This window comes from Oncorhynchus mykiss, chromosome 16 (genome assembly GCF_057628025.1).
Source record: "Oncorhynchus mykiss isolate SJ-2025 chromosome 16, ASM5762802v1, whole genome shotgun sequence".
NCBI classification, from domain to species: Eukaryota; Metazoa; Chordata; class Actinopteri; order Salmoniformes; family Salmonidae; genus Oncorhynchus; species Oncorhynchus mykiss.
Window position 1 is genome coordinate 61167841 of NC_143037.1, and position 12840 is coordinate 61180680.

Here is a 12840-nt window from a genome sequence, read left to right on the forward strand (position 1 = left end):
GGAGTTCTAGGAGACATCCTTCAAATCAGCCACTATTGTCCATTTTGTAACGGATCTGTTTTTTACCTGTCAGAATCCCCTCTGCACATAAGTAACAGCGTCAGAATGTATGAAAGCCACCACTGACAGGGCAAGCTTTGGGTCAGGTGATGAGAGGAAAACACTTCTGTTGGGTGAATGTAAGGATGTATCTCCCCAAAATGTTGTAGGCTTTTAATGAGTGAGTTTGTAATGTTGTACTGATATACATTTTATCAATGAGGACCAATGTGGTATTATTCTATCCTTGGTATGAGCCTCCATAACTGCCATACATTTGCTCAGGCACGTCTTATTACTATAACCTACAACTATTCAGTTCTATGTAGAGTATGCTAAGACACATACAATTATGAATTAGTGCATTTCTTGGCCCAACACCAGATCCGACTCCACTCTATGATATTACTAGGATTAAGTAGTAGCATATGGTAAACACTGTCTAGAACCCATCTATCCACTAGGTAGTAGTGTATGGTAAACACTGTCTAGAACCCATCTATCCACTAGGTAGTAGTGTATGGTAAACACTGTCTAGAACCCATCTATCCACTAGGTAGTAGTGTATGGTAAACACTGACTAGAACCCATCTATCCACTAGGTAGTAGTGTATGATAAACACTGTCTAGAACCCATCTATCCACTAGGTAGTAGTGTATGGTAAACACTGTCTAGAACCCATCTATCCACTAGGTGGTGCGCTGACAAACTGTTTAATCTCTGCTCAAATGCGTGCCATCCAGTGGTTATGCTGTGTATTAACGTCAGGTGTACTAACCGTAACACAGAATACACAAACCTCCCTCATACATACCGGTATGCAACATGCATCTAATCAGTACATCGCCTTTCTAAAGGACCTTGTTGACCAGAGCTTTATTTCATCTGACCTAGTAAAATACATGGGAAAAGAACTCCAGAATGACACACATGATGATGCATATTAGAAGCCAAAGACCAACACATGCATACCATAAGTCATATATTTGTTTATTTAGCGTTGTCAACATTGTCACAGTTGAAGTTTTACAATAACTGGGGTCTTACTGACTCACTACTCACTGGACAAACTTGAATGCACATAGAAATGAGGCCACTCTTGTCTTTCCCTTTGATGAGTGTGTCTGTGTGCCTGTCTGTCTGTGTGTCTGTCTGTGTGTGTCTGTCTGTCTGTGTGTGCCTGTGTGTGTGTGTTTAGGAGGCAGTGAACGTTATAACAGTCTGTCTTTGAGATCCACAGCGAATGACAGTTCAGTACAGTTGGAGGCAGAGACAAGCGATATGTTCTGAATCATATATTTTCCACCTCTCATATGAGGTGACGGACACCCCCCCCCCCTGATCTCCACGGCAGATGTTGGATTACAGTAGTGATAATATACACACTATGTACATATCCCTTTTCTCCCACTTGGTCCCTTCTAATCTTCATTTTAGATAAACCACCTTTTTTAGAATTCCATAATCAACACTTCTACTCTCCTATTTACACAACCGTAGCCCTCGGCTCAATAATAACAGAAGTGCAACGGTGTTAATGTTTTGTTCTTTTTACAATGGCTATGTATATGCAGATGAAATAAATGCATGCTGAGCTCAAGTAACAATCAGCTTAACGTGGGACAGCAAGAGCAAGTCAACATCAGAAGATTCCAGATCTAAACCAAATGAAAGGAAATAAAGTCAATCAACTTTACAGGCTGACCTGGTCAGCAAGCTCACAGTGAAAAGGACACACGATGCATCAGGTCCATGCAGTGCATTGTGGGGGTACTTCTCAGACTGTAGATCACTGTGGACATTTCTTGAAGCACTACAACACATATCAAGATCAATGTATACATTTCCTTATTTTTTTCTTCCTTTTTTTTTTTTACGTTGTCCAAACATTTCTGAGTTACAAAAGGAAAATATGAAATTATTAGAAAGACATTCAAGTGATTATTCATGTTCCAGATAAGATATGTTTATCTGTCTAAATGTCCTTATGTTTTGTTATAATATCATGGCTCTAATATGAAGGGACACGTGTTGAATCTAGTCTTATGGTTTCAGTTTCCTTAGTGAATGTTAAAATACATTTACACCCTGAATATTGGGAGAAACAGTTGACTCTAATGTACACATGATAATAGACTCTTATTTTGTAGAATGTAGAAAGTTATTTTACTTTACATATATCCCAGTTCCTTTGTTCTATTTGCATTTCTTTGCTGTATATTAGATCTACATTTTTTCAGATTTCCTGAAAAAAATGAAAGCGCTCCTTCATATGTGCTTATCCAGCAAAATAGTTCTGTTCTGCCCAGAGGGAAGCGAATTCCTTTTTAAAATATATACACACATTCCTCTTTCCTTCCACCGTGAACTGTGTAAGTAAGTAGATAATCTGAAATGAAAAATATATATTTTTCACCTGAATCTCTTCCTGGACAACATGATAACAGACTTGAACCCGTAGAAGGCCTACATTTTTTTTTACGTGATTGCACTTTAATCGCTATGGTAACACTGATTTGTTATAGAATGTGGAGAGGATAGCCTCACATCAATAACATTACATGCAACATCACTTATTAGACATTCCACTGAATTCCAGGACTGTGCTTCTCAGAGAACCATGAGAACAACCACACATTAAGCCACTGCGAGAGAACGACAGGGGTCCGAACTAAATAAATAAATAACGACAACATGAAACATACAAAATAAACAGAAGGGACCCTTTGCTTGTTCTGAATGTACAAAATCAGTACGAAGATATTGCACGTACAGAATGATAAAAACAAAGTTGACAAACAAACAAATAATTCACTACATACTTAAGAGCTTATTTTAGTCACTCAACTACTCAGGTTTTGCGAAGAAAACAAAAATATAGTAAATTATGAAAGAAAAATAAATGATTATTGTATTTCGATTTGAAGAGTCAAGAATGCAGCTGCATCATTGGCATGAGACGTTACCAGCTCTACTGTGGGTCCATCAGTAAAGTCTCCGATAGGTCAGGCAAGCTGTGAGCTGAGCCAGCATACAGCCAAGAGAAGCCTGTTAGCTCAACAAGAGAGCTGTGACACATCTTCACTGCTATCTTACTACATGTCCTTACTCACTGTACTAAACATATAAAGGAGTACTATACTGAGCTGAGTGGGACCCATCCACCCAGCAGATGAGCAACATATGCTCAGTAAATACCCATGCCGAGAAGTGTCTGTCCACTCTAAGGTTTTATACAACACTAGTAGGGCCATGTGCCACAGCTGCATTCCTGAGTCTCTCAATGCTCTGGTTAGAAGGCAATCGGTACCAGAGCAGGTTATTGGCCTGCCTGACAATGTGGGTTCACGCCTCCTTTCCATTTATCCTGTTACCATAGAGTCAGTATAATACTGAGAAAGTTCATTTCTAATGATAATAATAATGGTTGTATAATCTTAGAAGGTACTTTACGCACAATATACTGTACATGAAGTCTGGACTAAATAGTTTATGCATTAGTAATTGGCACATTTATTAATGAGAGTTAGGAGACAACACATAAAGCTGTCATCTACAGTAAATGCAGCACTAGAACTACTACCATTGAGACTGTTCCTCAGTTGTTAGCCTGTCCATTTGTCTAGGTATTGTGAAATGATTACACCTAGCTTTTCTACACTTCATGAATTCTACGAGAGGCAACAACAAATAGCATTCTTAAAAATAAAGAAAGGGTTTCACAAACCTCAAGAAAGCAGTGTTAAAGCTAGCTTTGATTAAAAAGACTGTGTAATATAATATGCCATCATGACAGAGAAAACAGTCAGAAATGTTTTCCCAGGCCTGTCCCAACTCCTTACACGAAGGGAAGACAGACTATTGAAAGAACAGAGCAATGTAGAGCGACCTACAGAGATGCACGGTTCTCTTCAGCCGTCACAGCCGGGTTTGGTGTGAGTTCACAGGGATTAGGAGGGTTTCCCCGTACAAAACGCCTCCTCTCTCAACCCCTGACAGAAAAAAGAGGTCCCCACTCTAAGGTTCGAGCCGTGGTCCTTTGTGGAGGAATTGAGTCTGGTTTCCAACTGCATATTGGTGAGATGCTGAAATAGGGAGGGGATACAAGTGACTGCCAGAGGTTCATCTCAACCACAGCAGTGGAACACAGTGGACAGGCCATGGACAGTATACCCTCTGTCCCATTGGTGGATGAGTCTCTCTCTCTCTCTCTCTCTCTCCCTCTCCCTCTCTGTCTCTCTCCCTCTCTCTCTCTCTCTCTCTCTCCCTCCCTCTCTCTCTCTCCCTCTCTCTCTCCCCCTCTCTCTCTCCCTCTCTCTCCCTCTCCCTCTCTCTCTCTGTCTCTCTCTCTGTCTCTCTCTCTCTCTCTCCCTCTCCCTCTCTGTCTCTCTCCCTCTCTCTCTCTCTCCCTCTCTCTCTCTCTCCCTCCCTCTCCCTCTCTCCCTCTCTCTCTCTCTCTCTCTCTCACTCTCTCTCTCCCCCTCTCTCTCTCTCTCTCTCACTCTCTCTCTCCCCCTCTCTCTCTCCCTCTCTCCCTCCCTCTCTCTCCCTCTCCCCCTCTCTCCCCCTCTTTCTCTCTCTCTGGTCACACCACGGTGCTGATGCCACTGTGCTTGGTTTTGGACCCGCTGGGTGCCGGGCTCTGCTGCTGACTGTGGTGATGAAGGGCATGCTGGGAGTGTGAGGCATGATGGCTGTGACTGTGCTGTGGTACAAGCGGGTGTTGGTGTGAGTGGGTGGAGGAGGATGCGTATGCTGCCGGGTGCTGGTGGTACTGTGTGTGGGGCGGGGGGTGGTAGTGGTGGTGGTGGTGGTAGGGAGGGGGGTTCTGCTGGCAGTACTGGGAGTGGTGGAGCTGGGCCTGGGCTACCTGCTGGGCTGTGTGGTGGAGGTTGGACGGATGGGGCGTGTGGGAGATGAGGGTGGGGTGACCGGGCGGAGGAAGAGGAGGATGGCTCTGGGATGAAGGCTTTGCCCGCTTGCTGCCGAAGAGCGACCCGAGGAGGGAGGAGGAGTTGGGGATGGTGGGGTGGCCCCGGGGCGGGCCCTCACTTCGGGGGGTTGTGGCTCTCCGGCGTGTGTGGGGGCTGCTAATGATGGACCCCTGTGGGAGAGAAGAAGGGGACATCATATCTATCCGTACCTTTAATACAACTGGACATTCATGGTACCTCCTACTAGTCTAAACTACCATAATTTAGGCTACGGTACCCCCTCATGGAAATGGTGCTAATTGCCTGCATATTCAACAACAAGTTGCACAACGTTACAGACAGAGCATGCAAAAAAATGAACTAAAAATGCCATCTCATGATGGTGGACAGACAAATAATGAATGGAATATTAGTGTTATGGCCACTCTTGACAATGTTACAAATGAAGAAACCTACATTTCAAAACAAATCTCAAATTCATAACGTGTCAAATCTGTTCAAAGTTTCTGTGAGATTTGAAAACTGAACCTTCATAATAGATGCATCAAAAACTATACAGGCCTATACATATTCATATTGTTGAACACCTTCCAAACCTGCACAGAGTCTCACATGCAAATAGTTCAAAACAATGGAGGCAGAGGATCCACATGCAGAGGAGGTAACAGGCATACTCTCTATCCATATTAGGTTAGCATTCAACCAGACAGCGGGAAGCAGCGATATTGGAGCTCTGGTATGCACATTTTAAAAGATGTTCACTTCTCCCCTGTTCTAGTTCCAACTCTATCCTTTATGTAATTCATCCACGTTTCAGAAGCCCTTCATTTGTTGCATGCTCTGTCCAAGGTTGTAAAGAGACCCTATAGATTTCTTTGAAAGTGGAATGACATTTTAAGGGTCCCCAGATTCTAAAACCAACACATGAACACATGGAATGAATAAATGATGATGAATGAAATCCACATCTTTCAAATTGACTATTTCATATTGTGTGTAAAAAAGCCCATTGATAAGAGTTCTGATAGTGAGATATTGTAGAGATACTGCTGAAAATAACCTACCTCCCTGAGCTTCTAATCTCTCTGGGCTTTCTTTCCATAGGACAGGCAGGGGACAGGAGAGGGACCAGGGTGATGAGAGAGAGGAACCAGGGGACAGGAGAGGGACCAGGGTGGTGAGAGAGAGGAACCAGGGGACAGGAGAGGGACCAGGGTGATGAGAGAGAGGAACCAGGGGACAGGAGAGTGATCAGGGTGGTGAGAGAAAGGAACCAGGGCACAGGAGAGTGATCAGGGTGGTGAGAGAAAGGAACCAGGGGACAGGAGAGGGACCAGGGTGATGAGAGAAAGGCACCAGGGGACAGGAGAGGGACCAGGGTGGTGAGAGAAAGGAACCAGGGGACAGGAGAGGGTCCAGGGTGGTGAGAGAGAGGAACCAGGGGACAGGAGAGGGACCAGGGTGGTGAGAGAGGAACCAGGGGACAGGAGAGGGTCCAGGGTGGTGAGAGAGAGGAACCAGGGGACAGGAGAGGGACCAGGGTGGTGAGAGAGAGGAACCAGGGGACAGGAGAGGGTCCAGGGTGGTGAGAGAGAGGAACCAGGGGACAGGGGAGGGACCAGGGTGGTGAGAGAGAGGAACCAGGGGATAGGAGAGGGACCAGGGTGGTGAGAGAGGAACCAGGGGACAGGGGAAAGATCATGGCTGGCAGAGAGGAACCAGGGGACAGGAGCGGGACCAGGGTGGTGAGAGAGAGGAACCAGGGGACAGGAGAGTGATCAGGGTGGTGAGAGAAAGGAACCAGGGGACAGGAGAGTGATCAGGGTGGTGAGAGAAAGGAACCAGGGGACAGGAGAGGGACCAGGGTGGTGAGAGAAAGGAACCAGGGGACAGGAGAGGGTCCAGGGTGGTGAGAGAGAGGAACCAGGGGACAGGAGAGAGACCAGGGCTGGCAGAGAGGAACCAGGGTGGTGAGAGAAAGGAACCAGGGGACAGGTGAGGGTCCAGGGTGGTGAGAGAGAGGAACCAGGGGACAGGAGAGAGACCAGGGCTGGCAGAGAGGAACCAGGGGACAGGAGAGTGATCAGGGTGGTGAGAGAAAGGAACCAGGGGACAGGAGAGGGACCAGGGTGATGAGAGAGAGGAACCAGGGAACAGGAGAGGGACCAGGGTGGTGAGAGAGAGGAACCAGGGAACAGGAGAGGGACCAGGGTGGTGAGAGAGAGGAACCAGGGAACAGGAGAGGGACCAGGGTGGTGAGAGAGAGGAACCAGGGGACAGGAGAGAGACCAGGGCTGGCAGAGTGGAAACAGGGGACAGGAGAGGGACCAGGGTGGTGAGAGAAAGGAACCAGGGGACAGGAGAGGGTCCAGGGTGGTGAGAGAGAGGAACCAGGGAACAGGAGAGGGACCAGGGAACAGGAGAGGGACCAGGGAACAGGAGAGGGACCAGGGTGGTGAGAGAAAGGAACCAGGGGACAGGTGAGGGTCCAGGGTGGTGAGAGAGAGGAACCAGGGAACAGGAGAGGGGCCAGGGAACAGGAGAGGGACCAGGGAACAGGAGAGGGACCAGGGTGGTGAGAGAGAGGAACCAGGGAACAGGAGAGGGACCAGGGTGGTGAGAGAGAGGAACCAGGGAACAGGAGAGGGACCAGGGTGATGAGAGAGAGGAACCAGGGAACAGGAGAGGGACCAGGGTGGTGAGAGAGAGGAACCAGGGAACAGGAGAGGGACCAGGGTGGTGAGAGAGAGGAACCAGGGAACAGGAGAGGGACCAGGGTGGTGAGAGAGAGGAACCAGGGGACAGGAGAGAGACCAGGGCTGGCAGAGTGGAAACAGGGGACAGGAGAGGGTCCAGGGTGGTGAGAGAGAGGAACCAGGGGACAAGAGAGGGACCAGGGTGGTGAGAGAGGAACCAGGGGACAGGAGAGGGTCCAGGGTGGTGAGAGAGAGGAACCAGGGGACAGGAGAGGGACCAGGGTGGTGAGAGAGAGGAACCAGGAGACAGGAGAGGGTCCAGGGTGGTGAGAGAGAGGAACCAGGGGACAGGGGAGGGACCAGGGTGGTGAGAGAGAGGAACCAGGGGACAGGAGAGGGACCAGGGTGGTGAGAGAGAGGAACCAGGGGACAGGAGAGGGTCCAGGGTGGTGAGAGAGAGGAACCAGGGGACAGGGGAGGGACCAGGGTGGTGAGAGAGAGGAACCAGGGGATAGGAGAGGGACCAGGGAACAGGAGAGGGACCAGGGAACAGGAGAGGGACCAGGGTGGTGAGAGAAAGGAACCAGGGGACAGGTGAGGGTCCAGGGTGGTGAGAAAGAGGAACCAGGGAACAGGAGAGGGACCAGGGAACAGGAGAGGGACCAGGGTGGTGAGAGAGAGGAACCAGGGGACAGAAGAGTGATCAGGGTGGTGAGAGAAAGGAACCAGGGGACAGGAGAGTGATCAGGGTAGTGAGAGAGAGGAACCAGGGGACAGGAGAGTGATCAGGGTGGTGAGAGAAAGGAACCAGGGCACAGGAGAGTGATCAGGGTGGTGAGAGAAAGGAACCAGGGGACAGGAGAGGGACCAGGGTGGTGAGAGAGAGGAACCAGGGGACAGGAGAGTGATCAGGGTGGTGAGAGAAAGGAACCAGGGGACAGGAGAGTGATCAGGGTGGTGAGAGAAAGGAACCAGGGGACAGGAGAGGGACCAGGGTGGTGAGAGAAAGGAACCAGGGGACAGGAGAGGGTCCAGGGTGGTGAGAGAGAGGAACCAGGGAACAGGAGAGGGACCAGGGAACAGGAGAGGGACCAGGGAACAGGAGAGGGACCAGGGTGGTGAGAGAAAGGAACCAGGGGACAGGTGAGGGTCCAGGGTGGTGAGAGAGAGGAACCAGGGAACATGAGAGGGACCAGGGAACAGGAGAGGGACCAGGGAACAGGAGAGGGACCAGGGTGGTGAGAGAGAGGAACCAGGGAACAGGAGAGGGACCAGGGTGGTGAGAGAGAGGAACCAGGAAACAGGAGAGGGACCAGGGTGGTGAGAGAGAGGAACCAGGAAACAGGAGAGGGACCAGGGTGGTGAGAGAGAGGAACCAGGGGACAGGAGAGAGACCAGGGCTGGCAGAGTGGAAACAGGGGACAGGAGAGGGACCAGGGTGGTGAGAGAGAGGAACCAGGGGACAGGAGAGAGACCAGGGCTGGCAGAGAGGAAACAGGGGACAGAAGAGAAATCAGGGTGGTGAGAGAAAGGAACCAGGGGACAGGAGAGGGACCAGGGTGATGAGAGAGAGGAACCAGGGAACAGGAGAGGGACCAGGGTGGTGAGAGAGAGGAACCAGGGAACAGGAGAGGGACCAGGGTGATGAGAGAGAGGAACCAGGGAACAGGAGAGGGACCAGGGTGGTGAGAGAGAGGAACCAGGGAACAGGAGAGGGACCAGGGTGGTGAGAGAGAGGAACCAGGGGACAGGAGAGAGACCAGGGCTGGCAGAGTGGAAACAGGGGACAGGAGAGGGACCAGGGTGGTGAGAGAGAGGAAACAGGGGACAGGAGAGAGACCAGGGCTGGCAGAGAGGAAACAGGGGACAGGAGAGGGACCAGGGTGGTGAGAGAGGAACCAGGGGACAGGAGAGAGACCGAGGCTGGCAGAGAGGGAACAGGGGACAGGAGAGGGACCAGGGTGGTGAGAGAGAGGAAACAGGGGACAGGAGAGAGACCAGGGCTGGCAGAGAGGAAACAGGGGACAGGAGAGGGACCAGGGTGGTGAGAGAGGAACCAGGGGACAGGAGAGAGACCAGGGCTGGCAGAGTGGGAATAGGGGACAGGAGAGGGGCTTTAGGGTTACATAACACTGGGTGGAGAGTAGGTGCTACAACAGGTATTCACTGGAACCCCTGACTTTGGTAATAGAACCCCAAAGTAAAACTGCAGGTCTGGACATGGCTGAATGGAGGACAACAAACACCTGGGGGAGGGGTTGAGGGTACGATGACGACACAGGGATCAGAGGGAGGGAGGGAGGGAGAATAGTAGTAGAGTCATGCTTGTTTCTAGAAAAAGGGCAAACTGGCCACATGACCAAAACAAGAAATGTCTCCCATCTAGACAAGGCCAGCTTCAGAGGCAGGCAGCCCATGCATGCACACGAACCGAGGCAGGCAGGTTGTTAAAAGGCATCCGAGAGAAAAAAAAATGATCATAACACTAAATGAACTGAGAGTCTATGAAGCAGAGGGGGGTGCAAGACCAAAAAAAATGTACGGAGTGTTTTGACAGTGCACATCATCACATAGAGAGTAGCTTGGACACCAGCTGCTTCCAACTTACTTCCATATTGCTGTCTAGTGATCCTGCACTGCTGCGGCGCCCACGCTTGCCTGCCCGAGACATGCAATACCACAGATTAGAGATGGATAGGACAGCACTCCTGGATCAACTACAGAGGTTTAGGCAGCCCTCCTCTCCCCTAGGGGCAGTGCAGGGGGTTGTGAGTAATACACTGGAAGCTGAGATAAATCTGGGCTGAGGTGAGATCAGGGGGTCAGGAAGAGTGTGGGGAACCGGTTGATAGGTAGGTATTACTGTGGCGAAGTTAAGTCCATTAGTTTTTGCAGATTTGTTCAGAGATAAAGACAAACATTTGGTCTGTGTACTTCTACACTATTCATATTATATATCCTAGATTTCTGATAATAAGCTTTCTAGTGATGCTAGAACGAATCTCCGGCATGGGCTCAAACTTAAAAGGACAAGGAAATCATTTTTGTAACATTAAGCTGAGGACATCTGCATAACTACAAATCCTTTAGCAAAGTATACTCTACAACTAGTGAAGATTATCCAGTGTTTCAAAAAAATGGTCTTGATAAAATGTGACAACAGGGTTTTAATGTTGTCACAAGATGTAGATTGTCATAAGGGCAGGTCACAGCTGTCTTTGAAGAGAGCCAATGGCAGTGACAGTCACGGAGGAGGAGGAACATCAAAAGCAATACAATGGCTGTTGCACATGAGATGTACGAGCAAATACAGAAAAGGCCCAGGGACAAACAGAGCGGTTTGCCACTGTTAGAGGCTCAGCCAATGGATACAGGACCAGTCTTCACATATGGAGAAAGGAGAAAACCCAATGGGAATGGAAATATCAGGAAGTACATAATGAGATGGAGAATAACGAGAAAAGAAAACAACACAGGAAATGACCACACTATCATGCCACGTCCTGCGATTAGACAGTTAGGGCGTAACCATACACACACACAGGAGGGTGGACACGCCACGTAGTTCTATCGACTTCAGCACTGACTAACCTTATCATATCAGTGTTTCAGTACAGTATCCAACATGACAATGGAAACAGAGCAAATACTTCCCAATGTGAGATACAGTAGGACTGTAGAACCCCTATATGGATTTCATTACGCTACCATGATGTCTTAACATAACTGAGATCCAGAATGAATGACATGTCCTCAAGGTGCTGCGCATTAGAGTCAGAGATGCTATGTGAAGTACTGATATTCATGACAATGAGATGTTTGTTGTCATTTTGGAACCAAATCTCAGCTATTGTATGAGAACATATCCCCATTGAGTTCAGTGGGGTTGAATCACAGCAGTGAGAGAATGACTGGTAGGGGGAGTGAATAAATGGTAGATTATTTGAACACATAACAAGCAAAGCTGGTCATGAAATGTTTTGAGAAACAATAGGGATTTAAGAATGACAATGTGACACGACAAGGTGCACAAATCAAAGGTGTTCATTGAGATATAAAGTATATTTGGATTCAGATACAGGGAAGAGAGCCATCCTTCAATATCACTTTTCAGTGAACAGGCAAATCCTCCAAAGTAGGCCTATGGATAATATCATACCAAATAGCTTATTCATTTAGAAACGTGTCTTTTTCTATGGCACTCACCTACTTCTCGTTTCATATCCCAGGTTATGATAATGCTATTTCACGTTGAGGTAGGGCACCAGTATCAGAAAATCATCTTGGGACTAAACTTACAAAGGACCTTAAGCTCAATGATCCCGTGGAGTCTCACCATGTCCAGGTATAGTATGCCTTTTAGTTATTTCATAGGAACATCTCACTGGAACAATGTTTTGCTTGATCATCAATACAGCTTATAGGGGAGGAGGGAAGAAGTCTGACATTAATGCATGGTGCTCTAAAACATAATGTTGGAGGCTCCGAGTTATATCACTATAGGACCAGTAAGGAGGTAACAAAACAGAGGGTCTCTCCCAGGAAAGGACCCTCTGGTGAACACAATGATGACCTTTGACCTTACCTGCTTCGGAGAGGTCGCGGAGGGAGCTGCTCAGGGCGCTCCTCTTCAGGCCCTCGCCCATGGTGTAGGTGTCGTCCAGACTGGCACGGTTCATGTTGCCGTTGCCAGCCTCCTTCTTCAGCCCAGAGCTCTGGGACATACTGGGCCTCACCACCCCTTTCTGCTTCTCCAGCTCAGCTGTATATCAACATACACATGATTTTATTTCACCTTTATTTAACCAGGTAGGCCAGTTGAAAACAAGTACACATTAACGGCTGGCTACCTGACCTAGATAAAGTAAAGCAGTGCGACAAAAACAACAACACAGAGTTACACATAAACAAACGTACAGTCAATAACACAATAGAAAAATATATATACAGTGTGTGCAAATGTAGAAGAGTAGGGAGGTAAATGGGGAGAGAGTAAGGTGAGGAGTGTGTGTGTGTCTTTGTTTCAGTGCTAGCTTTCAGACACAAAATAGTTGTCAATTTCCTCAAATAATTTAATCACTGGCACTAGCCTTATTTTCTCATAGACTATTAGTATACATTCGGTAACTATTGCATATACATAGTAATTAAATGTTGCATTGTTAGTGCA

At 48.2% G+C, this 12840-nt stretch overlaps 1 protein-coding gene across 24 annotated transcripts in view; it reads right to left on the reverse strand.

The window, feature by feature from the left end:
- Positions 1-1009: 1009 nt before the first annotated feature.
- Positions 1010-12840, reverse strand: part of LOC110492417 (IQ motif and SEC7 domain-containing protein 1) — a 248227-nt gene continuing 236396 nt past the window's right edge. For 12 of the 24 annotated variants that reach the window (XM_021566717.3, XM_021566720.3, XM_021566722.3 and 9 more), the window contains 3 exons: positions 12256-12432; positions 10279-10328; positions 1010-5144 (listed from right to left, as the gene is read on the reverse strand). In XM_021566717.3, coding sequence (XP_021422392.1) covers positions 4626-5144; positions 10279-10328; positions 12256-12432 — 746 coding nt within the window. In that variant the 3' untranslated portion in view covers positions 1010-4625. The remainder of the gene's footprint in view (positions 5145-10278; positions 10329-12255; positions 12433-12840) is intronic. The other 12 variants (XM_021566725.3, XM_090203583.1, XM_090203587.1 and 9 more) reach the window with 1 other exon arrangement.